The following is a 27090-nucleotide window of genomic DNA, read 5'->3' as shown; positions in this document are numbered from 1 at the left end:
GGCGCGCCTTAAAATGAGAAGCGCGTCCCGCGGAGGGGCTTCTTCTTGGTTTGATCTGCGACGCGCGCGCGCTCGCTCGCTCGCGCTGTGGATCTTTTGCGAGTGCAGCGGGGACGCACTCGAGTCTGTGACAGTTCAGAGAGCGCCGAGCAGCTGCCGGGGGACCGAGGGAGATGACTTTTTCCAACTCGAATTATCGCCGTTTGGAAAATGAAAGTGGCGCGTAAATGTCTGCTTGCTGTGCGTCAAAGCCGGCGACCAACTTTGGATTAGGCGCCTAGATGGAACTATTTTTTTTAATTTTTTATGAATACATTTATCAGAATGTCGATGTAGGTTTTAACAAGTGTCAGAAGTAGATTTTTTTTTTCTTACAAAAACTAGTTGAAGGCATTCCTATGCTTTAATCCAAAAATTCAGCCATGGCTTACTCTCAACTGGGATACTCTTACTCCACTCCACCACAGGTACAGTCTTCATCTTGACTCTTCTCAAAAACAAATGTAACCACAATAAAAAAAAATTATCCAATTGTTTCTCAAGTTCCTGATGACCACGAGTCCCTTAGCCGGCTGTCTGGATCCGGACCACCAGCTCACCTCTGGCAGCAGCCCTGGTGTTTGCAGCCCGTACCCAAAACGCCAAGCTTACTACAACACCTGCACTGGCGACGCCACACCTCTCTATTCCAGAGTGAGTTGCATGCATTTTAATTTTTTTTATTTTAAGATAGAAGCCACTGGTTATAAAGGAAGGAAGCGGTGATGCTGACTATTTATCAACTGTAATTGCAGGGACCTTTACAGCCTAAAGGTGTGGCTGCATCTGTGCACATGGGGACCTCTCAGACGGCTGGCTGCTATCCTTATGAATACACATTTGGCCATTATTCTTATGACAGATACGGGTAAGTGTGCATTTGACATGTTTTTGTTCTTCATTTAAATATGTAAATGTAAGGTGTAAAAAAAAACAAAAAAAAACACATTACCATTTTTTTATGCCCAAAAAAAAAAATATATTTCACATTTTGTTATTTGAAGGGATATGCTTGCCAGACTATAACGATTGTTCAACTTTTGCAGTTACTCCTCCGCAGAAGGAGCGTCGCGGCGTAAAAACGCAACCCGGGAAACCACCGGCACCCTGAAGGCCTGGCTGCAGGAGCACCAGAAGAACCCGTACCCGACCAAAGGAGAGAAGATCATGCTGGCTATCATCACCAGGATGACCCTCACGCAAGTCAGCGCAAAATAATATTCATACTTTGGTACAACTTCCTTCCCGGGCTTTAGAACTTGCGCTGCTACGATTGAATATTTTGAAAATCCCTGATTGCTGTTTATTTGGTACTTTGTATTCATATAGTGATTTAAAAAAAAAGGGGGGGGGGTTGATGTTGTACTATGTTACCGATTCTGTCATTGTTTTTCCAAAGTAAAAAGAGAATTTGCAAATGTCTTATTTTAAATAAACTCAGAAGATAATCAGTCTTCTTTCATGACGACAGAAATCGGTGAATAGTTACTGTTGATATGCTAAAATCAGAGGATTCCTCGATTATTAAAATACTCTCTAAAAAGCGAATTGTTGGTAACACAATTGAATGAAGTTAGTCCAAAGTATTATCAAGTTGAATTAATTATGAGTTAATTCAACTTAATATATTCACTTTAGACTAACTTAATTCAATCGCGTGTTACCAATTGAAGTCATTTCTCTTTTTAGAGTGTAGTTGTCAATTAACTTGATAACCGAATACCAGTCGATTAATTTTGACAGTCCAACAGAACTGACGTTTTTGTTCTCAAGCTGTAAAAAAATGACATATCACTCCTTTTGTTCTTTTCAGGTGTCCACGTGGTTCGCCAACGCCCGCAGGAGGCTGAAGAAGGAGAACAAGGTGACGTGGTCACCGCGAGCGTGCAAAAGTTCCGATGACAGAGGCCGCGATGAAGACAGCGACGAAGCAGAAAAGTCACTCAAAGGAGACAAAGACCACCCAGGTGAGGCCCCCCCCCCCCCCCCCCCCAAATGCGCTTTCCCTTTTAAAAACCAGCTCCGGTTTTTGAAAACTTTCACCTTCTCAGATCAACAGTCTGCCGACCTGCAGAGCGATCTGGAAGACTTCGACCTTCTGGAGTCCGACGTGTCCGACTGCGAACCGAAGCCGCGGTTCATACCCGAGGACAATGACGTCGATACAAACATTCCGCAAAGTCACCTGACGTACAACCCAGAGCCGCCGCTGCACAGCGCCGACAGATTGTCACCGGACTTTAAAGTCGCAACGGTTCAAGAGCAGAACAGCTTCTTTTCCATGCCAGACGTGCACCATTCAGACATCAAACCCAAAATCTGGTCCATCGCTCACACCGCGGTGTCTCTGGACCCCGGCTCGGAACCCGAATATCCGCCCTGCATGCTGTCCAGCAGCTCGTCCTCTCCCGGCTTTCCGTCAAACATGGCGCTACCCAGAGCGGAAAGGAAGCAGGAATCGGCGGTGGACACGCTGAGGGAGTGGGTGGACGGCGTTTTCCACGGCGCGCCGTTCCAACCGTCAAAAGCGGCGTGGAAAGGTTCGAACGACGCGGCCGCGAGCAGCAGAACGCAAGGGCAACCTTTCCAACTCGGAAGATCGACGACGTCTTTGTAGTCGTCCGGCCGACGACGGCGTTTCCGAACGCTGCTGGACTTGTCGTGTAAAGTTTATATTTTGGTGTTGTGACCGAGTGAATCTCCACAAAAAAAAAAACACGTTGTCGTCGTGTATCACCGCTAACGTGCACACACATTCCGGAGGCACCTCGATATCCCAAAGGATCCTTGAGCATATGACCGAAATGAGAGTCTCTCATTTGTCGATCTTGTTGATCATTTAAAGTTTGACACGTGTTCGTATCACAAGAACGGAAATGCCATGAGATTATTAAAACACTGCAACTGAATATTTGACAGTGATTCACTGTAAACGAACACGAGCCAGAAAGTTTTGTTTGTTTGTCCTGGAAGAGCCAACATGTTTTTAAATCATCATCATCATCATGTGTCTGATGACAATAACACTACACTCTAAAAACAATGAACTGATCCTCTACTTGGGTCAATTTGACCCAACTTTGAGTCAAGAAATGGATCGAATGAATTCCTATTGCACACTCTAAAAACTGATAAAAAATAACCCACGTATGGATCAAAATGGACCAATTCACTTTATGGTTCAATTTGACCCAACTTTTGGGTTGTTTTATACAAAATGACCCAATTTTTTGACCCAAGTAAAGGATTTGACCGATATTTATGAGTTGTTTTACACTAAAAGACCCATTGCTTGACTCAAAGTTGGATCGAATTGACCCATAAAGTGGATTGGTCCATTTTGGATCCATAATTGGGTTACTTTTGACCTGATTGTTTTTTGAGTGTAATTTTGATCCATAGTTGAGTGATTTTTGACCCAAATGTTTTTTTGAGTGTGTGCATTCAAAAAAATAGTTGGGCCAAAAAATAACCCAACTATGGATCAAAAATGGACTCATCCTCTACTTGGGTCTATAGTTATTATTTTACCCATAGTTGGGTTATTTGTGACCCGACTGTTTTTAGAGTGTGTGCACTCTAAACAACTTTTGGGCTAAAAAAATAACTTAACTTGGGTTTATTTGACCCAATTTTGAGTAAAGAAATTGGTCTTTTAGTGTAAAACAACCACTAAATATTGGTTAGATCCTTTACTTGGCTCAAAAAATGGGGTCATTTTGTATCAAACAACCCAGAAAGATGGGTCAAATTAAATCGCGGATCGGTCCATTTTTGATCCATCATTGGGTTACTTTTGACCCAACCGTTTTCAGAGTGCACCGTTTCTCGCCTTCTGACACAAAAGAGAAGAAAGAAGAGAGAAAAGCTAAATTACTCTTCATTTTTTTTTCCATTATTATTTTTTTAAATTAATAATAATTACTCTTCATTTAGACTGAGCTCAAAATGTCTTATTAACGAGAAATAGATGCAATGCATTAAATATAATTACAGTTAAAGCATCTGGACCAATAATAATTTAGCGACAAGCTTCCTGGCGATGGATAAGCGATGCAAGGAAAATTACTTTACTTGTGATTTAATGGCAACAAGTCAAATTGAATTGAAGTGGCAAACGGGAAGTAGAATTGAAATTCAAAATTATGATGCAAAATTAAAGTATATCAACCGAATTGCGACATGAATTTCATACATATGTTGTTGGAAGGACTTCATGTATACAATACTTAATTATTGTAAATTAACAATAGAAGCCTACTCCGATAAAACAGATCATTGAAACTGTTAAAACTTTACAATTGTTTGATGTGATGGTAGAGTACCTTGCTTTATTGTATACTTTAAAATGGCTGCCTGAATATTTTTTTACCCCCCCCCCCCCCCCCCACACACACACACACACACACTGTTATGTGATGAGACCGAGTTTCTCTGTATTGCATTGAATTCAATTCCACTTCCTCTCATTCAAATTCAGCCGTTGAATTAAATTCATGGATGGATGAAAGTTACTTGCTTCATTTGATGGACATTCTAATTCAATTAATTTTCAAAATACACGCACACAAAAAGAAAAAAAAGGCCTTGACATCTTGAAAGACCCACTTTGCCAATATTTGCGTTAGTAACGTGTTAGCGATTTTAGCAGTCAGTCGACAATTTCATTATCCGATTCTAGCAATTGAGATGCTAATTGGCCCCATTTTACTGCTCTCACGTGCACAAAAATATACAATATGGTACCTTTTGCACTTTCCCTTTTACACACACACAAACTAAGCAACAAGAACAAAAGTTTGACGAGAAGTCCCGCGTACACTTACATTAGTTTAAAGGATCGTTCCTAAATGTTCTACAACAATGTGGTCCATACCTCGGCGGCCATGGATGTGTGTGTGTGGTTGAAGGGAGTGAAATGGGGGAAGTGGATTGTATTCAGCCGTGACTAATGGAAACACACAGAGGAGGGTGCTGCTAAATTGTTAAATCGATGCCGCTTCCAGCCGAGCTCCAGATATAGCCGCAATCAGCCATGCGTCCCCTTTCATTAGGCATCTTTTGACTTTGGCATCCTGGGAATTGCCGACAACGTTCCGCCAGTAAAACGCCTCATAAAGCTGACGTCATTTTAAGCAAACGCCACGCGGCGCGCCGACGAGCGTATATCCGCTTCGGTGACTTAACCGCGGCAAACAATTAGACATGATGGAAATAAACAACGCAAATATGGACGCCATCATTGGCATTAAAAGGCGTATCGGAATGTAGTTGCTGTCAAGTTTAGCACTCACTAGCGTTTTTCCAAACACAGCACAACAAGAAACAGTGTTTCTCCCCCCCACCATTGTTCTCCTGTTTTCGATTTAGGAGCAGTGATAAAGTATTTATCAGAACAGAGGAGGGATCTTCCCGGGCTTTGTATGGAATTAACCATTTTACATTAAATAATTCAGGATGAATTCATCCGAGAATTTCATTCTCTTTCTGCTTCATAAATAAATAAGACTCAAGATGATAAATAATGACATCTGACTTCTTATTTTTGTAAAGTTTTCTTCCCTCAACTCGCTGACAGGAAGTCTCGTTATGGGCGGGACAAATCGTGCTTTTTTTTCCTTGCACCTCGTTCACTCGATGCGTGCGAATCGGAAAGGGATGCATTCGAAGAGACGACTCGAAAAGACGAAGCGGAGTCATGAAGGATATCACATGGCAGGCAGATAAGAGGCTGACCCTCTCGTGAGTGGGGTTAAGAGCTACGAGTGCACGCTCGCCGTCGCTCTCTTACTGTCGGAGGCGGAACTTCCCTCTGGAGGATAGGAGCGCTTTTTCACTATTTACGAAAGGGCATTAAAAAGCTATCTGACGACACCGAGCTAAAATACAAAGAGAGTGCCATTTTCAGTTACTTTGATCAAAATTAGGGGTGTCAGGCGATTATTTTTTTCCTAATTGTAATTAATCGCATGACTTCCATAGTTAACTCACGATTAATCACTAATTTGATATCTGTTCGAAATGTACAATAACATTTGTTTTTCTACATTTTCATACTCTTGTTAACAAAGTTGGGAAACGTGTTCAACTAATAGAAATATGGCTGCATCTTTTACTTATTGGTACAGTAATTTCATAATAATTAAAAAAATTGAGTACTGTAAAAAAACATGTTTGATATTGATTTGAGTTTAGGTCATTTTCTGCCACTAGATGGCACAATTGCATTTGTAAGACATTGGTGTGAGCGCAGTGCATTTTCTTTTCATATTAAGAGCAATCTCATCTTTAACACGAAGTAACGTGAAATTCTGCACTTATTTTTTTAAACTCATTCACTGCCATTGACGGCTATAGACGTCAAAAAATCATTTGAACTAATTCTATTAGTTAAAAAAAAAAATCTACTTTTGTTAACAAGAGTATGAAAATGTACATTTAGAACAGATATAAAATTTGTGATTAATCATGAGTTAACTAGTGAAGTCATGCGATTAATTACAGGGCGTCAGGCGGTTAAATTTTTTACTCTTATTTAATCGCATGACTTCACTAGTTGACTCACGATTGATCACAAATTTTATATCTGTTCTAAATGTACATTTTCATACTCTTGTTAACAAAAGTGGAAAAAAAATGTTAAACTAATAGAAATAGTTCCAATGAATTTTTGACGTTTACAGCCATCAATGGCAGTGAATGAGTTAAATTATAAAATACAACTTGACCCCAGTCTCCACAAATATATGCATTATTTTCAAATTTATTGCTGCAAAATTTTGATGTGGATGCGTCTGCTGCGTGGCGACTGGCTAATTGCGTGTTAATTTTTTTTAGTGCCGTTAAAGGAACTTTATATTAACTCAACATTAATACACTAATTTTGATACCGCTAATCAAAAAAAAAAAGTTTTTATGTTGAGCTGAGGTGAATACGTCACTTACCTTACATTGACATATTTTGAAATAAAAAGCCCAAAAAGTAAATATTGTGCCTTAGCTCATTCTTAGTATGCAAACTATTCACCAGGGATGCAAAGTTGGTTTTCATTTCCTTGTGAGATGGCACTCATCCTTCTCACATTGTGATTTGCTGCACTGACCTTTCACACTTCCTCCATGAATCCTCCGTGGGTCCCGTCCTCTTCCGCTTTACCTTCGCCGACCCCTCCCTCCATCCTCCCGGCATCCGTCACCTCGCCTCTCTCTGTCTGTCCGTCTGCTGTGGAAACACAAGCGAGACACTCAGCAGTCGGCCTGACACGAAGCCGTGCTCCCTGGGCCATAAAATGTGATTAAGCCGCAGCGAGTTGCTGTTCGGCTCGGGGAACGTTCGCGCCGCTGTTTACTTGTCTGTCTCACACCACCCTCTCCACTGTGTATTAGGTCGGGAATGACACACGGCAAAATGAAAATGACTTTCTTTTCTTTTTTTCCCCCAAACACAATTCTGTGAATCCTCGGTTTAAATTGCAATGGTGCTTTGATTGATTTGTAATTACTTTTCTGATTTAAATGTGCAAATCCCCTAAAAAGACACTTTTTTTTTTTACAAGTTTCTAAATTAATAATGTAATACTGTATAGTAAAATAGAGGGATGTTCAATGCCACTTTTTTTTTTTTTTTTTTAGACCAATACCAGTAAGAGTAGTCAAATAGCAAAGCAAGTAGTAATATTAGTAACTAGCGTCATTTGTCAATAAAATTGTTGTATGCACACCTCTCCAAAATCTCTACCAGTGTGAGTGCCACTGCCACCTACTGTAGTGGAAGTGCAATTCCACTATTCTAGTATGCAAAAACAAATAAATAACTAAATGTTCCCTGAGATCACACGTGCATCCCCCCCCCCCCCCCCCCAGGTGGGACCGCCCTTCTAATTTAACTTTGCTATCTAGCAATATAGCATTTTCCATTAAAATTGCATGAACTTAATGGCATTTTTCTATTTTAATTTCTAGGTCATGATTCTAAAACGGCCGCGACCTGGTGTCAGGCCGATACTGACACTCTCATCCCCAGTAAAATAAAATATCATAATAAAAGAAAATTATTTTTTTTCCCTCCAAATTGAGCTTTTATTTGTTGGTGTTTTAAACAATATTGTGAGATTTTATATAGGTCCGTACGTTGTTTTAAATATATATAATCTACGTCCCCACAACATGTTGATAATTATCATATCGTGATATTCAGTCCTAGTGCTTACAATGTGGGACAGAAAGGAGTCAGCTTTCCATGTGGCAAGAAGCAAAATGAACAAAACTCATTCACTGCCATCGACGGGTATAGACGTCAAAAATTCATTTGAACTATTTCTATTAGTTTCACATTTTTTCCCCACTTTTGTCAAGGGTATAAAAACCTATAATTTTTTTTATTGTACATTTATGAACATATATACAATTTGTGATTAATCCGGAGTTAACTATTGAAGTCATGCGATTAATTACAATTTAAAAATGTAATCGTTTGACACCCCTAATTTTTTACATTTTCTTTTTAATTAGGGGCATCAAGAGATAATTATTTTTTTTATTGTAATTATTCACTAGTTAACTCATGATGACAAATTTTATATCTGTTCTAAATGAACAAAAAAAATGTTTCTAGGTTTTCATTATCTTGTTAACAAAAATGAATTTGTTTTTTAAACTAATAGAAATAGTTAAAAAACTTTTTTTTTTTATGTCAAAAGCCGTCAATTGCAGTGAATGAGTTAAGCAATAATATTTCTCTGAAAACTTTACCGACTTGTAAAGTGATTTGTAAAACTCAAGTCTACGATGAGGGCTCCATTGCAAAAAAAAAAAAAAAATCATAAAAACCAGTCCACCCGCAAGTCCAAGTACCTCTGCTGCCTCTATGCTATGACCCAGTTTCTTACCCACATCATTTCAGCACTGCAAAATATTGGCAAGTTCAAATGACTCCTGTCCACACTTTCTGTCAGTCGCCCATTTCCCTTCTACAAAAGCACAAGTTGGCATAAAAACACAGCTCGGCGTCTCTTGTGTCTTGTCACACACACACACGCACACGCACACACACACTTTGGTTTTCCAGGACTATCAAAGTGCCGAGTGCAAACTCCCTCCTCCAAAAACTGTCACATGTCTCCAGAAGTGTCTTGCACCCCGCTGTAGCCCTCCGAGCTGCCGGCACTAGAACAAGTCATTATTTCCACGCTAAAAGGTCAGACTCTCTGTCACCTGACTCCAAAAGTGGAGCTCAGCCGAGTCGCCCCGAGACAATGACCAAAGGTCACTTTTTTGTTTTGCCGCCTTGTACGATGAACGCGGATATGAGGAGGACGGGCTGCTCCTAGATCTGCCTAAAGACCTCGCAATTTTTTTTTTTTTAATAATTTTTTTTTTGTGGTCACCAGACAGGGAGGTTCAGATAATTGGCTGCAGGCAGCTTCATAATGAGCCGAGGGGTTTGTAAAATGACACATCTTCAAGAGGAAATATTTTAATGGGGCAATTACAGCCATGAGGAGGATGTTTTGCACAGAGTGAGCGATTGTTTTTGTTAAGGAACTGGCTGGCATTTTAGTTCCATGATCTACGGAGGAGCTTTTAAATATTACAGCCTCGGTCTCCTCTAATAGTGCAGGGTCTTCATGATAAGCATTGAAATTGAAAAGATGACCCCCCCCCCCCCCCCACCACCACCACGCGTGACCGAGGACCACTTGCCAGGCGTGAGCTATGCTGTGGGCTTCGTTTAGGAAGATTAAATAATTAAAAAGTTAAAATCTCGCTGGAAAAAGGAAGCGCTACTCTCATTCAGTGCGATTCATATGCTCAGTTTCATCTGAAGATTTCGCCCTCGGCGTTGCCTACAACTCAACCGAGCGCCACCGCTGACGACACCAAGCAGTCAACTCTGACATGGACCCGGCTTCCTTGTCTGTATTTTTTTTTTTTTTTTTAATAACAATGCGCCTTCACTCATCCACAGCAGTCTGACTGCAGATGAGGTTAACTACACGCACAAGCCTCACTTGCACAAGTCACCGGGGCCAATTATATCAGCCCGACTACTCTTCACCCCCCCCCCCCCAACCTGAGCTCTATGGTGTGGAAAATGCAGTTCCACCGGCTGCATCGCTAGGGACAGAGCAGTCTAGTGCTGTCTGGAGTGCAAGTGCGGGCCAATTTGGCATGCAGAGGTCTGTGGAGAATACGCCTGATGAAATATATATATGATCTTCTTCAAACATGCATTGTTCCGCACTGCTGTGTTTCAAATCCCGCCCCTGATGTCCTGCAGTTTGAACGGAGCAGTGCAGACTGTTGGCGGGGGGGGGAAAGTTTACAATATGAAGTTAGGAACGCAAGAAAAAAAAAAATCAGAAAATAATTCGCAAACAGCAGAAAGTTAAGTGTTAAAATGACTCCCACAGCGTCAATTTCAACACTTTTTTTTTAGGGGTTTATATAGCACCGCACTCTACAGAGTTGATTTAACACAATTCTAAATACACTCTAAAAAAGAGGATTGTTGACCAACTTAATTGAATTGCATCAAGTGGTAACACACAATTGAATTAAGTTCATAAAACTTTAATATATTAATTTGGATTGACATAATTCAATTGTGTGTTACCACTCAACTCAACAATACTCCTTTTAGAGTGTAGTTAACCATTTTACACCGTGCCAGAGTTACTTAAGCTTACTAAAAAAACAACAAAAAACAACTCCTGTCAAATAACGCCAACACTGACCTCCATTTAAATCAGTGTTAAAACTATAAAATGTATGGATAGGTCTGATGCCACTGAACATTTTGAGTGGTTGAAAGTAAAAATACATTCATAATTGACTTGAAAGTCTAGTAATAAATAAATAAATAAAAATACGGCCCACGTGTTAAACAGGCCCAGAATACATTGAGTAAATAAAAACATGATCATTTTAGTATTAATACTTACTGTGTCATTTTTTTTCTTGTTTTGTGCCCCGTGAAATTCTTCCAATGTAAAATGGGCGCCTTGGTACAAATAAAGGCAGGAAAACACTAAACTGTGTGTTTTATTTACTCATTTATTAGTCACGTGGTTGTACACAATATATATATATTTTTTAATCTGGATAAGATGATTTTGATTAGTTGTGTGTAACGCTCCACTTAGAAACACATACCGGACAATGCTGACACCTGGTGGCCAACTATGGTAACTGCACTAGTCTCAGAAATAGGAAAGAAACGTTTAACTGTGTAGATCTTGCATATAGTGCCAAAGTTCCATATGATATATTATTATTAATATCCCAAAACAAGTTGGCTCTCATTCATTGCTTAATGACTGCAACACAAATAGGCACAACTGCCAAAGTATAAAACGTCATCCAAGTGAACTTGCTGTAAGCGAAAGTAGTATAAACTGAATATCAAGGACATTGGATCAAATGGCTTTAGTTTCCATACTGCCAGGCCCGGAGAGAACAAACACACCGTTGGTTACGTAGATTATAATTTATTAACCAATATTGCAAGTTATACAGGGACGGACCGGTGCTAATTCAGTGATGATGCTTCTGCTTGAACTGTAATCCACAGTAGCCACATGTGCCCACTTTTGTATCTTTATCCTGCAAAGAGACCCAAAAACACAATTAGTATGTTTATGGTCCGTTTATGCATTTATTTTGGAACTGTGTTTTTTTTTTTTTTAATCACACTTCATAAATACTGTATATAAATCTGCATTTGGGTGGGGCCGTAAAACGGTATCCCGGGATGTCCAAAAATGGCAACGGTGTCATTGTCAATACAGTCATAAAAAAAAATAACTGCACCTGACCTATTATGATATATATATATGATAACACGACATTTGTAATTATTCTCAAATCACTAATACTATAACAGTTTAAAATGAATAGTACGCGGTTAGTCATGTGACAGTCACATGACCGCTCAGACGGAGCGAGGCTAAATGGCCAGTCAGCACACAGCTCGGTTAAGCGGTACCTTAAAAAGACAACAAAAATAAAATAATCAACTGCTACAATTTGGCAGCAAATGTCGATGTGGCCTGTATGCAAAATCTGCACAAGGACTGTAACGGTGCGAGATGGAATATACAGTGGAACCTCGGAGTTTGAACGTCTCGGAACTCGGATAAAAAAAAAAATGCCTCGGAGTTTGAACTCATTTTCGGAGTTCGAACACCCAAGCAAAGCAAGCTAAGCCGAACATACCTTGAAAACGGGTAAACGAGTGAAGCGAGATTGTCGCGCCGTTGTAACTACCGTGGCGACTTCTGTAAATACTGGCACGAGGACCCCCCTTAGCTGTTCAACAACGTAGAAATTTTCTGTTTTTGGAGCTTGGGTACGGATTAATTGCATTTACATGATTTCCTATGGAAAAAAATGCTTCGGAGGTTGAACACTTCGCAGGAACGAATTATGTTCAAACTCCGAGGTACCACTGTACATCGTATCTCCGGACTCATCTGAGGAACGATATCCCATACCCCGGTAAAACGGTGTCAAAATTAAAAAATACCGCCCAACCCTAATCTGCATAACTAGAAAACTGCTGATAGTTGCATAGCTAGCTAAACAGGTGAAAGAAACTTAGCGTATCTTTTAGTGACCCGAATGGAACAAAACAGGACCAGAATCTCTGGCATGAATACTCACCATTCCACGCAAAAAGATTTCTTTCATCTGCTGCTATTTTCAAAACAAAATGTCTTCTTGGGCCAATAAAAGTTGTGTATTTTAATCAAAAAACTGCAAGGCCCCCCCCCCATACACACACACAATCATTTCAACAATGGCAAAGAACAACAAAAACGGAATCACAATGAAAATGGGCCGCTCGTCAGCAACGATGCATCCTCTTTATTTGTTCCCCAATTTCATTTGGCAAATTCTTACCAGGTTAATGTAGACTTTGGGGTGACCGAGTGCTCCTCCGCCCCCATCACAGGAAACCGTGCGGGCCTCCACGTCAGTCACACTCTCCTCAGCCACCAACTTGATGGCCCAGTTCTGATTGACCTAATAAACACGTTTATGTCATTCAAATCTACTTGAGTACGTCTTGTGACATTCCAAAGTGGAATCTCAAGTGATGGTCTCCTAATAAAAAAAAATGGAAGCGCACAAAGACTTTATGAAAACGCACATTGCGCTGCATATTTGATTAAGTAATCTATTGACAATTCTGAGACGTCACATAGTGTGGTCAACTCGGCGGAAGGAAGCTCTCCAATCATTGAAAAGCATTGGCTCGTTTGTAATTTGATTTGGATTTCAAAATGTGATAAAATGTCATTTGTGCGCTGGTCACAGGCAAAAGCAATACAATTCGCCGCTTGTTTTTACCGTCTAAAAGGAAGCATTATGACGTTGCATTGCAGAAATATAAAAAAAATGCCCGGAAGTTCGGATTTGTCAATTACGAGATTAGTAATCTTACCTCTTTCTGTCTGCCAACGAATCTGGCCCTCTTTGGGTCTTCGGCATCAAACACCTGCGCACAAAGTAGTTGAAATGACCCAACACGTTTATTAACACGACAAAAAGTCTGTTTTTGCACAATTTTAGAGGGAATCGTAGTCATTTGATTAACCAGTAGGCAGGGCGGGTAGTAACGAGTTACATTTACTTATAAACTGGCTGGAAAACATATCAACGTTTAGCTGTTTTATTCTATGTAGAAATGATAGCATATACAAAAGCTTCAGGCTAAAAAGTACACGTTTCTAATTGTTCTACTGGATGGGTATTTACAGAAATTTAGCGATCACAATGTTTTCTGTGTACACTCAAATTTAATACATTAATCATAAAAATCATACTCTAATATAGTATCTGGCATGTACATAAGATGCCGTATTCAGTTGTTTTATACAGTAAAACTTTTGTTGTTCCTTTTGTTTAAATGTATTGACTTTTTATTTTTATGATTTGAAAATGCCAGAATTTGCACATTATGTTATGTTTTTGTCTGATTACATTATTTATTTATTTTTAATAAATCAGACTTCATATTCTTTTCAGCGATTTTTTTTAAATTACTTGTACTTGAGTGTTTTTTTTTTTATGACTACTTTTTACTTTTACTTGAGTAATATTATTTTGAAGTAATGCTACTCTTGAGTATAATTTTTTGGCTACTCTTACCCACCTCTCTGCCAGTGGCGCAGTCAACACGCAATGCTAACTCAACATGATAACAAATTGTAAACTACAAACAGCCCGTAAACGTACCTGTCCAGTGTGCGTGATGGGCTCGCCGGTGGTGGAGAGCTCCACGCTGTAACGGTGAACAGCCACAGCAGAAAGTTTCAAAGGAGAAACTAACGCCTTTACGTTTTTATTGAAGGACAAGACTCTGGTCACGGTAGACGCCATTGTTGCAGCGAGCTTCTTTTCCCATGATGCTCAGCGGTTTCCTATTTATACCCAAGATTAGCCTTACAGGTTAGTAATTGACACACAAATCCATACATTCAATAACCTTGTGATTTACGTGGCAATACTTTCGGATTTGTGTGTCTATTTATATCTAAAAAGATGGTATAAGTTTTGTTTGAACGACGACTTGCCAAGGAAACTGGCTGCGAGACAAAGCTCAGGGTGAAAGTATTATGTATTTCAAAACCGGAAATAGTTGTATACTCACGAGCTGACCTGCAACACGGTTGCTGTTGTGGCGATCAAAACCCAAATTCTAAGCCTCTGGTCCTGGTTAAACTGCCGAGGAGCGACTTTAAGGTATTTCCTTGTGATTGTGTTTGATAGTACCCCATGTCTGACACATGAATAGTTTACGGCATTTAAATATGGAAACATGTAACCTTTTATTTCTTTGTTATTTAGGCCTGGGTCAAATGGCATCTCACCTCTTGAAGCACCTGGCAGCCTCCTTGACTCGCCAGGTGACCCAGATGAATCGGTTAACTTTGAACTATCTCCCTGCGATTGCTCCCTACCGATATTTGTACAGCCTCAGGGCAGTACCCCAAGCGCCGTCATCGGCTATAGTCAACCGCATCCAGCCTGCTGCGTCCTTGTTGGGGCAATGTCAGCATCTTCCCTGCATCCAGCCCTCTAATGGAATGAAAACAAAGTCTGCCTTGAAGAGACGCTGCAAAGATTGTTTCATCGTGCGCAGAAGGGGCCGCTTGTATGTGTATTGCAAGACGCATCCGAGACACAAGCAGCGACAAGGTTGACATTTGAAGAGCTTTGAAGGTTGATACTGTGCTGCCATAATAAAAAAAATGGTTTGGTGACCCCCTTTGATAGTTATTTCATTTTGTTGCAGAGATATACACATATTTATGAGGGACTGTTTGGATTTCAGGATAGAAGTCGTGGGAAAAAAAATGTTGCCACCTGTTATTCATTTTCCCTCCACAAGACGGAGACAAACGCTTTGTTTCATACAAATGAGCTCGATTGCATATGACAACCACACTTTTTTAGATATATAATTTCCACTTTCATCAATCATAATAACTTTTTTTTTTACACCACCTTTTAAAATAGTAATAAAAAAATACAAATTAGCACGTTTATATTTGCAATGTTTAAGACATAGTTTGATCACTTTATACTTTTATATATTTCTTGGAATCAATACATCATATATACACAAAATCTATACCAGATGAAAGACCAAAATCTTGGGTATATATTTTTTAAACTGGCAGTCATGTCAGCTCACAATGTGCTATTCTCTTCTCAGACAGTACACAACCCCTGACCATTTATACGAAGAAAACTAGTATTCCACTTTTTCGTTGCGCCCTCTGGTGGAGAAGAAAATTGCAATGTGACAATTAGCCCGTTCCCCCTACTGGAAGCCCTCGGCACAACTGACTGGTGTAAAATGTATTTGGCAACAAACAGAGCAAACCTGCTCGGATGGTTTTGAAAGATGGTTCATATACACGTTTCAGGAAAGCGGGGGGAATTATTATTTGACCCCTTGCTGAGTTTGTAAATTTGCTTTGCATAGAAATTGACAGCCTCTATTTTGATGGTTGTTTATTGGTTATGGTAATAGAACAAATTGCATGAAAAATGCAAAGTAAATAAAATTGTTTGCATTGCAATGCGACATATTCAGATAGTTTTTCTTTGTGACTGAGGTCCCTGTAGCCTTCGAATCATGAACACATTTTACTGACGTGTAAATATACAAGTGTGCTCAAAATACACAAAATTACTGTACATGTTTCCCTCAATAAATTGCATGTCGCGTTTATGCATTTATGTAAAAGATGATAAAAAATGAGTATAATTGCCAAAATGAGTAAATAGCCATAAACAGTGGAGACTGTAAATGTATATGAAAATAAGCACATTTAGGAATTAAAAGTATATTTTTTTTTTACTCCACCACCACTGTATAATATATTAAAGAATGGATTTTGTCCTTGCTTTGAAATACTTGCCAAAGTATCACGAACGTGTTAAACAAACAGTAAAAAGTCACGTTTGGAGGGATCAAAGTTGACGTTGTCAACGTATGCTTTTATTTTATGACCGGAAATAAATGTGTGCAATCCCGCGAGCTTGTTGTAACAGAACCTCTGCTTCCTGGCCCGAGCATCGCACACGAGTCGCACACGCGCAACTCTCCGCTCCCTCGCGCTCCTTTCTCGTCCGACGAAAGAACCCGAGTCGTTGACACGCTTCACGCACAACACCAAACATCGACTTTAGACTAAGATACACACCATTTGCAACGTTATTTTGTGCACTTTTTTTCCCCTCGGCTTACGCGAGCAGCAATGAACTCGTCGGGCACTCGCCCCTCCAGATGGGGCAGGAACCCTTTCGTTCATACATTAAAATTCAGCACGGCAGACAAAATAAAGGTAAGGGAACGATTTGGTTATACCATGTATTTTTGTTTCCTCAATGCACATGAAGTTTAGAGCGACTTCATTATTATTACTTTATGTCTTCACACACAGTCACCCATCATTTCAGTAGGTACGTTTTTAAATACAATAACTGCATAATCAGCCTTTAATATGCTTATTATTATTTTTTAAACAATATTGTCAAAACGATAATCATTTGACAGTATGTGCAACTAAACAAAATATTAGACAGCAACTTGTGGCGCCTATGAACTACGTTGAAGTGAGTTGAGGTGCTTCTTAAAGACAAAAGTAGTGCTTTGCCGCAGAGGAATGACGGCGAACTGAGGTGAGGAGCTTCATTTAGACAAAAGCTGTGAGCCTTGTGGCATCGACAGGCAATTATAAAGTTGGTGGGGGAGTTGTCACTTACAGATTTTCTCTATTCATATCAGGGTTATGTATTTAATGCCTTGGGAAATTGTTTGTACCGTTCTGCTGATTAGCGTACCTTTGAACAACGAGATCGCTCTGATGCCATGGCTTGTGCTTTAAGATGTGACTACAAAAAAAGGTCCGGAAAAGCCTACTAGAACTGCTGAACTTTATACGGGGTTAATCAGAGGTTGTCTAAATTGATTGTGGCAACTGTGTGCTGACTTCCATTTAACCTGCGTTTTAATGTGATTGGTTCATTCTAACATGTTATAAGAGGGTGTGTAGACTTGTGCAACCACATCTGTTATTTTTCCTATTTTTTTTTTAATCAAGTTGTCCAGGTTATATTGGTCTCGCATTATTTTTTTTAAATATTTACTCAAGCCTGGCATTTGAATAGGGGTGTGTAGACTTTTATATCCAGCGTGTAGCACAGCATCCACATGAAACCAAATATCCAGCCAAGAACATTGTGCACCCATCATACTGTTTTTTATCAGCAAGTTGATGCAAATTTCCCAACCTTGTTCTGCACAACTTTGCAAGCATGTGCTGCAACGTGGCCTTTGTTATTGTGACAGCTTCTCACCAAATGGTGAAAGCGATAACTGTATTGCGCTCACGTTTGTGACGGCCGGCGGCAGTGAAGCAAACATGAGCCCGAAGCCTCGCAAGGGTTCCACTGATGAACAGCTGCGCTCCCGTCCTAAATCTAGCGTCGCGATGGGGCGAGCGGACATTTTTAAAAGCACCGTCATGAATCAACCTACGGATCGATGGACATTTGGCTTTTGTTCGAATCTTACGGGCCAATAAAAAAAAAAGTCAATTGATCAATATTTTAATTTTTTCTCTTGATTTGATCTTCTTTTTCAACACTTGGGGGACTTTTTGCAGAAATTTACTCGGTGCTCAAACGTTTTTTTTGCTGCCTGCTTTCATTCCGCCCAAAACATGCCAAGAACAAAAGCTCAGTAAAAACAACCTTATTGTCAGCATTGTAATTTCCTCCATTATAATGTAAAGTTGAGATGACTATGTAAATGAACCACCAGATGACATCATCTGTTTCATGTCTTTCAACTGTAATTACAGCATGAGATAATCATGATAGGATTAGTGGATGGATGGATATTTTTAATATATGAATTATTCTTATATCCTTGTTGTAGTAATGCGAAAAATTCATGTCAATTTAAATACAAACAAAATCGTTTTTGTTTTTTTTAGATGAATGCACCAAATTCATGCACAAGAAAACTATTTGTAAAGTATTTTTTCAAGCCAGAATTTCCAGTAATGGTGGAATCCCAGTGAAAATGACAGATAAACATGAGGTGGTAACAAACACACACGGCCCAAATTTTGTTTACACATGCAATGTAAAACTATTTCGCCATTTTTGTCAGCCGGCTTGACAACTCGCCATTCCTGCTCTCTTCGACATCTAAAAACCTGTCAGCCATTTGCTTCAGAGGCAAATACCAGTGCAAACAGCTGACACACAACTTTACCTACATATGTACACACGCACACACACACACGTGAGGGGAAACTCGATCCGCTCTCTGACAATGACACATTCACACATTATGGTAGCACACATTTTTGATAGGAAAACAGAATCAAATAACTCAAGAATAGTAAAAAAATAAAAATAAAATAAAATAAAATACTGAGTTGAAAAATACCATGCGAGCTATCTGGCCGTGCAACCAGTTTTCAAGGAATGTGCACTGTTGCTGTGTACATTCGTGCAACAGTTGGATTATTGGATTATCGACTAGTCATGTCTGGACAGTAAAACACAAGGACGACGTGATGGCACTGTTTTGTGTTACTGTCACAGATGCTACATTAGCAACACTTTCCCCCCGCCACATCAAAAATATTGATGTTAACGGTAGAGGCTCGTATCGAACGGTAGAAGCGCGGCTCAACCCTCGACATTTGCCGCCACCCCTTTTTTTTATATTTATTTTTATTTTTTTGGGAGCTGGCAGTTCACTGGCAAGAAATGCGTGACTCAGCTGGAATGAGCTCGACTGTCTGTCTGCTGTCTGCTTCCTGACCTGCTTGCTCTAGATTTCTGCTTACAACAAAAGAACCAGTGGGGAAAAATGTGCACGTGCATCATACAGGACTCCCAGTATGTCATGTTTGATGACACGTGCTCACAACTCAGTTTAGCAAACTTCCCAAATGTTTCTATTTTTTTCTTTTTTTTCCTATATTGTCACTTAAGAGTGAGAAGAGTTGTCTTAACACACACATTACACTCTTGTTAGGACAGCCAAGTTATTTCAACAAGTCAGGACTTGAGCGGGATGTTGCTTATAGGCCTGCATCTTCATAATAACAGTGGTGCTGCTTATTTTATATGTACAGAAGCACCTAAAGAAATCACAACACAACTCGACAAAGAAGATTTATAAAATCATGAATCTTTAAAAAAATAAATAAAAAAAATCTAATTTTAATTTATAAAGTATTTTCTTACATTTACTAAAGACTTGACTTATTGCACTTTAAAATAATTAAGACTTTTTTTTATTTATATTTTGCTGGTGTTGGGCCAAAACTCGTCATTTTTTTTTTGTTCAATTATATTTTCAAAACTTTCAGTCAAAAATGTGTAAAAAAAATAAAATAAATAAATATTCTCTCTCTTTTTGTATTTGCAAAATTGACACCATACGTGTGGACTGACCAAAAATCGATTTTTGAGAAAATATGTGAAATTTGCCAAATTGTGAATTACGAGATTTAGGCCTGACGCCAGCGATGTACAATGATTGAATTATAATAATTATGAAAATATCATTTTCATTTCATCCTTGCAGATGTCAATGTTTGTGTAACACTTAAATGATTAAAGCATGTTACCTTTTTCTTTAACCCAAATAATAATAATAATAATTTTACCAGTTACTGCCTCTGCATAGTTACATTTAGAATTGAATGTGTGTGTTTTTATCATATCCTAAGAATTCATGTTGGATCGGATATAAATGAATCAAATTGATTAAAACAAAAATTCAAAATCAATTTGAACTCTTGTGAAATTAGTATCGGTACACTGCCCTAATCTCCAGTATTTCCCAGTATAGTAAGTAAGTAGTATGGCAACGAATCGCTACCCATTTAAATTGAGTTTGTTTTGGTGGACTTATTGTTAGGGATGGGCGAGTATCAATACCAGGTATCGGTCCGATACTTGGCCTTTTGTGGGTGTTTTACGATCGAGACCTAAAGGCGTAGTGTCTGACAGATGCCCATAAAGATGCAATTTCGTATCAGTACTTTGTACTTGCTATGGGTCTGAAAAAAAAAGTGTTATCAAACATCCAGATTCAAAAGTTTGAGCTCCACTGCCGCAACGGATTCTAAAAAATAGCGACAGTCTGCACGGAAATGTATCAAGTAATAATATCAAAGAAAATACTGCTAAGAAAGAACAGTATAGTGAAGGGGCCGGCAACCCGTTGATCTTAAGCCGAAAAATTTGTAGAAATTAATATTTATATTTTACTTTTTTTTTTAAATAAATCTTTAAATTAATTAATGATTAAGATTGAAAAAATAAAATAAAAATAAATAAAAATATATATATATTCTCAAAAAGTTAAGAGTCCAATTTTTTAAGTTGTAAGAAAAAGAGAAAGGTAGATGAAAACGTTTTTAAAAATTACCAAAAAATGTCCAAAGAGTGACCATAAAATGTCCACAAAGGAAGAGGAAAAGCAGATAATTACCATAAAAATATCAGAGAATTGAATAAACAAAAAGGCAGAAAAGAAAAAGTTCAAAAAGTAACTATAAAATGCCTAAAACCAAAAGAAGAAAGGCAGAACATTCCTATATAAAGTCTTTGAAATTGCCAAAGTCAGAAGATTGATTTAAAAAAAGGTAGAACAGAAAAAGTTTAACATGTAACTATAAAATGTCCAAAAACACAAGAAATCCCGAAAATGAGTATTTCCACAAAATTGTCTAAAAAGTCAGAAAAAATTATTTAAGATTCAAAAGTTTGAGCTCCACTGCCGCAACGGATTCTGTTTGGCTTTGGGATGTTCCGCAGTAGCTTTAAAGGCCAAGGCCAAAGTATAAAGCCAAGCTTGTTTATGTAAAACACTGGCTTGTCTGACGCGGGGAAAAACACAGCTCACCGCCACATTACACGGCAGTAGCGAGAAGTGTGAAGCGGAACGTCTTTAGCTTATATTTACGGGGCGGCCTGCTGTCATCTGGTACAAACAACACTGTTTACAAGTTCCCACAAACGCCAGCGGATACACGGCGGTGATAAGCGCCCAATGGAGACATTCCATTAGCGAACGACTAAGCGCACGCGCACAAAAACATTCTTGCCACAAAAAAGCTCAACAAACTCGATTGTCTCCGCGGGAATCTTAACATACTGTATATACAAACAACGTGATTAGAATGCTAAATCTTTTGTCTTTGTGTTGACATATTCCAGATGCTAATTTGACGACTATTTGAAATCAATAGTCATCTGAAAAAAACAGTACACGGCAGAAATATTGTACATGAACGATACATAATAAATATAAATGTGAAAAGATTGTATTCGTTCGCGGTATGCATCTCTTAAAATTCCCTCATGTTTTTTTTTTTGCAACGGTAGCAAAATCCACCTATTTCTATCTTATCTCCGGGGGGCGGCCATTTTGCCACCTGCTGTCGACTGAAAATGGCACCACAGTTGGCCAATCAACTGTTTCCTGAGTTTGGTCATGTGACTTTCACAAGCCGCGAGCCGTGATTGGTCGTCACACGAGCAACTGTGATGTCATTTTCAGCCGACAGCAACTCGGCAAAATGGCCGCCTCCTGATTTTGACGCTCAACCGATAATCCACAAACAGCCTGTTGAGTGTCTGATGAAGAGGCCCCTTCATAAAACACTCGCACCTCTGCTCTCATTGTCACTCCCCCTCCTGAGAAAATGTCAGCGGATCCTCCCTGATGGATCCGCTAAAGCTACGATGCGTCAGGCCCAAGTGGGGGCGGGGGGTGGGGGGCAGGGAAGAGGAGTTAGAGCATCATAAATCAGCCTCATAACTGTTTATTTATTAATACAGCCGCGCGGCGTGCACCTGGGCCCCTTTCGGAGAGGGATGGAGGAGGAAGGGATAGCGCCGGGGAAGCTACGATTCCCCGGAGAGGCGGCAAAATGCGCATCAATGCAAAGTAGCAGCGAGGCCGTTGAAGCCAGAGAGGCGTAATAAATGAAGGCGGCGGCTGGGGAGCAAACACACATGATGAGCGCGCCGTTGACCGATGGACCGATTGGAGGGAAACTCCTCCGAGGTGGGAGATTACCGGCGAGCGGGCCAGAAGGTCGACGAGGCGCCGGTGCGGGAAGAAGAGATTCAAGCGAGGTCGGGACAAGGCGGGAAGGGGCCGTACAGTGCACGCGAGCGCCACGCGTCCGAACACGGCGAGGGAAAAGGCATCGGAGTCAGCTGACTCGTCGTCATCGTTTCTGCCCTGGCTGACCTTCGTGTTATTTGTGGCATATGACCAAGTGGGTGGTTTCCCCCCCCTTGCGTAATGTTTGCTAAGGGCTTCCATCTCGTGTTTCACCACATTCAACTCAATTATTCATAAACGTATATCTGAATTATTCCTCCTGGTATCTGAATTATTTGTATCGTATTAGGTAGTCAAGATGAGGCTGGCAGATTCTATCCTTTTATCCGTCCCTCCATCCATCTAGCCATCCATCCATCTATCTATCTATCTATCTATCTATCTATCTATCTATCTATCTATCTATCTATCTATCTATCTATCTATCTATCTATCTATCTATCTATCTATCTATCTATCTATCTATCTATCTATCTATCTATCTATCTATCTATCTATCTATCCATCTATCCATCCATCCATCCATCTATCCATCCATCCATCCATCCATCCATCCATCCATCCATCCATCCATCTAGCCATCCATTCATCCATCCATCTATCCATCTATACATCTATCTATCTAACCATCCATCCTCATCCATCCGTCCATCCATCCATCTATCTAGCCATCCATCCATCAATCATCCGTCCATCCATCTATCTATCCATCCATCCATCTATCCATCTATACATCTTTCTATCTAACCATCCGTCCGTCCATCCATCTATCTATCCATCCATCCATCTATCTAGCAATCCATCCATCCATCCATCTAGCTGTCCATCCATCTATGTATCTAACCATCCATCCATCCATCATCCATCCATCCGTCCATCCATCTTTCTAGCCATTCATCTATCGATCATCCGTCCATCCATCCATCCATCCATCTAGCCATCAATCCATCCATCGATCATCCGTCCGTCCATCCATCCATCCATCCATCTAGCCATCCATCCATCTATCTATCATCCATTTATCTAGCCATCCATCCATCCATCCATCAATCATCCGTCCGTCCATCCATGCATCCATCTAGCCATCCATCCATCCAGTTCAATAGTTAACTCACGACTAATCACAAATTTTATGTGCTCTAAATGTACATTTTTTTTTGCTACATTTTCATACTCTTGTTAACATAAGAGTGGAAACAAATGTGAAATATTTTAGTCATTGATACAGTAATTTCACAATAATTCATAAAATAGAGTTAAAGTTAAAAAGATGTACTGTACTGTAAAAAAACGAGTGTGATATTGATGTGTGTTGAGGTCTTTTTTTTGCCACTAGTTGGCACAATTGCATTTGTAAGACGTTGGTGACAGCTGAGTGCATTTTTCCTTTTCATATTAAGAGCTATCTAAATCTTTTAACAGGAAGTAACTTGTGAAAATCTGCACATTTTTAAAATGGTAAAATACAACTTGTATTGTATTGCCATTTTTAAGCTCATCTAATGCAAATAGTGCCATTAATTTGCATGGAACGAGAGACTGTTACATTGTAGAGAACAACTAAACCATATTAATGTACCATGTTAAATGAATTTGTACATCTAACCAAATCAAATCCTAATTTCCCTTGCGTAATGTTGCTGTGTTTCCAGCCTTAATTAGCGTCCGCATTAACCCATTAAAAAACTGGCCCTGAAACAAAGCGTGACTGTCAGTGTGGATTCGATTGGGAGTTAGCAGTTTCCCTTTTAACTCAAACTAATGGGATGTGCGTATCCTTCTTGGAGTACAGAAGAATGCCAAATTGTGTCTTTGTACCACAAAATGGACCGTGCGACTGCACCGAGCGTAATTTGTTGCATTACTAACATGATCTCTTTTCCATTTTTATTTTTTTCATAGATTGGATTTATGTCTGTGACTGTGTTTCCAGTCCGGCTGCTTTTGGTGTCCTTCTTCATGCTGCTGGCGTGGCCCTTCGCCTTCGCGGCCTCGCTGGGACGCTCGGAATACGTTGTTGAGCCGCGGTCACGTTGGAGGAAGTGTGTAACGTTTCGTGTTCATCCTTACATACTGTTCATCTTATTTATCTCATTTATTTGTTGACCCCAATATACATAAAAATAAAAATAATAATAAAAATAAAAAGGGTTGTGATCACTGAAGCCCTTCTCATATTTGACATGTCGACTAAAAATGGATTTTAGATTTCCCAGTGGATAAACGAAAATGATGACAATGGTTGCAATCCCGAACGTGTACATGCCACAAGTGTGTGTATTTTTAATGCAGCAGGCAAGTCATGAGAACTTCCTGTGTTTCCACCACATTTGTTAAGGGCCATGGGGAGTTTCGAAGCAGTGAAAGATAAAACAGCATCAGAATGATCATGCATACTACTAAACTCAAGTCAGATGTAGAAATTGCATAAAGTACTTGAAAGTAATGTGAGGAAAATGAGCTTAACAAAAAATTAATTCACTTGAGCATTGTAAGTAAGTACTATAGTATAGTATAGTATAGTACTCGAGAGTTGAGTACTCCGTCTGAAAAAAAAAGGGGTATAGAACACCCCTAGTATTCAATAAAACGTGAGCGGTTACTGTTTTTAGTACGCATTCGTTTTAATTTGATGTATTTAGCTCATTTCAGCCATGTAGCTAAAGGTCAGTGCATTGGCTAATGAAGTTAGCAAGCATGCGTTAGCCTAGCCATGACCGTAATGTCTATGTCTAAAAATAGCAACAGTCTGCACGGAAATGTATCAGGTAATATTATCAAAGAAAATACTGCTAAGAAAGAACAGTATAGTGAAGGGGCCGGCAACCTTTTGATCTTAAACTGAAAATTTATATTTTACATGTTTGTTTTTTTAAATAAATCTTTAAATGAATTAATGATTAAGATTGAAAAAAATAAAAAATAAATTAAAATATATATATATTCTCAAAAAGTTAAGTCCAATTTTTTAAGTTGTAAGAAAAAGAGAAAGGTAGATGAAAACGTTTTTAAAAATTACCAAAAAATGTCCAAAGAGTGACCATAAAATGTCCACAAAGGAAGAGGAAAAGCAGATAATTACCATAAAAATATCAGAGAATTGAATAAACAAAAAGGCAGAAAAGAAAAAGTTCAAAAAGTAACTATAAAATGCCTAAAACCAAAAGAAGAAAGGCAGAACATTCCTATATTAAGTCTTTGAAATTGCCAAAAAGTCAGAACATTGATTTAAAAAAAGGTAGAACAGAAAAAGTTTAACATGTAACTATAAAATGTCCAAAAACACAAGAAGAAATCCCGAAAATTAGTATTTCCACAAAATTGTCTAAAAAGTCAGAAACAATTATTTAAGAAAAGGAAAAATAAAATGTCTTTGGTATTGCCCAAAAAGCCAACAAAAATGTATTTAAAAAAAGGCAGAATATTAAAAATGTAACTGCAAAATATCCAAAAAACAAAAGAAGAAATCCTGAAAATTACCATAAAATGTCCACAAAATTACCCCTCCCCCCAATCAGCAAATTGATAGGCAGAATTTGTTTTTCCAAAAATAGCCATAAAATGTCCCAAAAAGGAAGAAGAGAGGCAGAAAATAAAATAATAATGTATCCATTAAATTGCCAAAAAGTCAGAAAAGTCTAAAAATGTATGAAGACCAAAGTATGAAAAAATTAAATTTTGCATTTACATTAAAATAAATTTGTTATGGCGCATCTCTAATTAGTGCCACTTGAGCCCTCACTACATTAGACTAACACCGTTCCTTTCATCATCATGTTCAAATGTCTTACGGCTCCAGACACTTTTTTTTTTTTTCCCATCTTTCACAAATGCTCACTCTCAGCGGACTGCTGTTCCAGCATTATGTCAACAAAGTTTATGAAGGTTGAGGCTGACATGTTTTGCATGACTATCACTGTCACCTGCTTGTTTTGCGTTCCTTCCAGATTCATAGACCGTTCCCTTTACGTCATCATGCGGGCCATGTGGTTTTGCGGGGGTTTCCATCGGATTAAGGTGAAAGGCGAACGGGTGGCGCCCTCCGAGGCCCCCATCATCACCGTGGCGCCGCACTCCTCCTACTTCGACGCCATCCCCGTCACCCGCACCATGTGCTCCATCGTCGCCAAACTGGAGAGTGCCAGTATTCCCGTCTGGGGCAGTGAGTAACATAGTTGACCTAGTTTGTGTCTACTAGCACTTCCTTGTCATTGCTTCCATTTATTTATTTATTTTTTTGTCTACCCAGCCCTGATCAAATACATTCGACCAGTTTTTGTGTTCCGCTCGGACCAGGACTCCAGGAAGCAAACTGTCGAGGAGATCAAGAGGAGAGCGCGTTCTGGAGGGGAGTGGCCTCAGGT

The 27090-nt window shown here is 39.3% G+C and overlaps 4 protein-coding genes and 1 long non-coding RNA gene across 5 annotated transcripts in view; 3 read left to right on the top strand and 2 right to left on the bottom strand.

Moving 5' to 3' along the window:
- LOC147157696 (uncharacterized) overlaps window positions 1-7202 on the bottom strand; it is an 88141-nt gene extending 80939 nt beyond the window's left edge. Inside the window, exon 1 of the long non-coding RNA XR_015091234.1 lies at window positions 7143-7202. This is a non-coding gene — a long non-coding RNA (uncharacterized LOC147157696). The remainder of the gene's footprint in view (window positions 1-7142) is intronic.
- Window positions 64-5526, top strand: irx4b (iroquois homeobox 4b). Its single transcript, XM_086062916.1, has 6 exons — window positions 64-467; window positions 544-693; window positions 795-907; window positions 1086-1242; window positions 1853-2006; window positions 2091-5526. Exons 1-6 carry the CDS (start codon window positions 423-425, stop codon window positions 2654-2656), a joined length of 1185 nt encoding a protein of 394 aa, XP_085919042.1. The 5' UTR covers window positions 64-422; the 3' UTR covers window positions 2657-5526.
- A 4310-nt stretch (window positions 7203-11512) lies between the features above and the next one.
- Window positions 11513-14458, bottom strand: ndufs6 (NADH:ubiquinone oxidoreductase subunit S6). The gene is made up of 4 exons (XM_086063525.1): window positions 14281-14458; window positions 13487-13540; window positions 12943-13065; window positions 11513-11643 (listed from the first exon to the last, which is right to left on the bottom strand). Exons 1-4 carry the CDS (start codon window positions 14422-14424, stop codon window positions 11575-11577), a joined length of 390 nt encoding a protein of 129 aa, XP_085919651.1. The 5' UTR covers window positions 14425-14458; the 3' UTR covers window positions 11513-11574.
- A 167-nt stretch (window positions 14459-14625) lies between these two features.
- mrpl36 (mitochondrial ribosomal protein L36) lies at window positions 14626-15308 on the top strand. The gene is made up of 2 exons (XM_086063526.1): window positions 14626-14787; window positions 14893-15308. Exon 2 carries the CDS (start codon window positions 14904-14906, stop codon window positions 15246-15248), a length of 345 nt encoding a protein of 114 aa, XP_085919652.1. The 5' UTR covers window positions 14626-14787; window positions 14893-14903; the 3' UTR covers window positions 15249-15308.
- Window positions 15309-16621: 1313 nt separating this feature from the next.
- The window catches only part of lpcat1 (lysophosphatidylcholine acyltransferase 1), a 17474-nt gene continuing 7005 nt past the window's right edge, over window positions 16622-27090 (top strand). Inside the window, exons 1-4 of the mRNA XM_086062718.1 lie at window positions 16622-16901; window positions 24629-24768; window positions 26674-26888; window positions 26976-27088. Of these exons, the coding sequence (XP_085918844.1) occupies window positions 16815-16901; window positions 24629-24768; window positions 26674-26888; window positions 26976-27088 (555 nt within the window). The 5' untranslated portion in view covers window positions 16622-16814. The remainder of the gene's footprint in view (window positions 16902-24628; window positions 24769-26673; window positions 26889-26975; window positions 27089-27090) is intronic.

The sequence above is a fragment of the Leptonotus elevatus genome, chromosome 19 (assembly GCF_054856555.1).
Source record: "Leptonotus elevatus isolate MCC_2025b chromosome 19, RoL_Lele_1.0, whole genome shotgun sequence".
Taxonomy (NCBI): Eukaryota; Metazoa; Chordata; class Actinopteri; order Syngnathiformes; family Syngnathidae; genus Leptonotus; species Leptonotus elevatus.
The sequence above is the reverse complement of the archived record's forward strand: the minus strand, read 5'-3'. Positions and strand labels throughout refer to the sequence as shown.

What these genes read in the sequence shown, in the direction of transcription:
- mrpl36 (XM_086063526.1), top strand. Translation starts at nt 14,904, where the DNA reads ATGGCATCTCACCTCTTGAAGCACCTGGCAGCCTCCTTGACTCGCCAG.
- irx4b (XM_086062916.1), top strand. Translation starts at nt 423, where the DNA reads ATGGCTTACTCTCAACTGGGATACTCTTACTCCACTCCACCACAG. An exon ending in CCACACCTCTCTATTCCAGA is followed by an intron (nt 694 to 794) that starts GTGAGTTGCATG and finishes CTGTAATTGCAG; the next exon opens with GGACCTTTACAGCCTAAAGG. An exon ending in CCAGGATGACCCTCACGCAA is followed by an intron (nt 1,243 to 1,852) that starts GTCAGCGCAAAA and finishes TGTTCTTTTCAG; the next exon opens with GTGTCCACGTGGTTCGCCAA.
- ndufs6 (XM_086063525.1), bottom strand. Translation starts at nt 14,424, where the DNA reads ATGGCGTCTACCGTGACCAGAGTCTTGTCCTTCAATAAAAACGTAAAG. An exon ending in CCATCACGCACACTGGACAG is followed by an intron (nt 13,541 to 14,280) that starts GTACGTTTACGG and finishes CTTTGTGCGCAG; the next exon opens with GTGTTTGATGCCGAAGACCC. An exon ending in TCGTTGGCAGACAGAAAGAG is followed by an intron (nt 13,066 to 13,486) that starts GTAAGATTACTA and finishes CGTGTTTATTAG; the next exon opens with GTCAATCAGAACTGGGCCAT.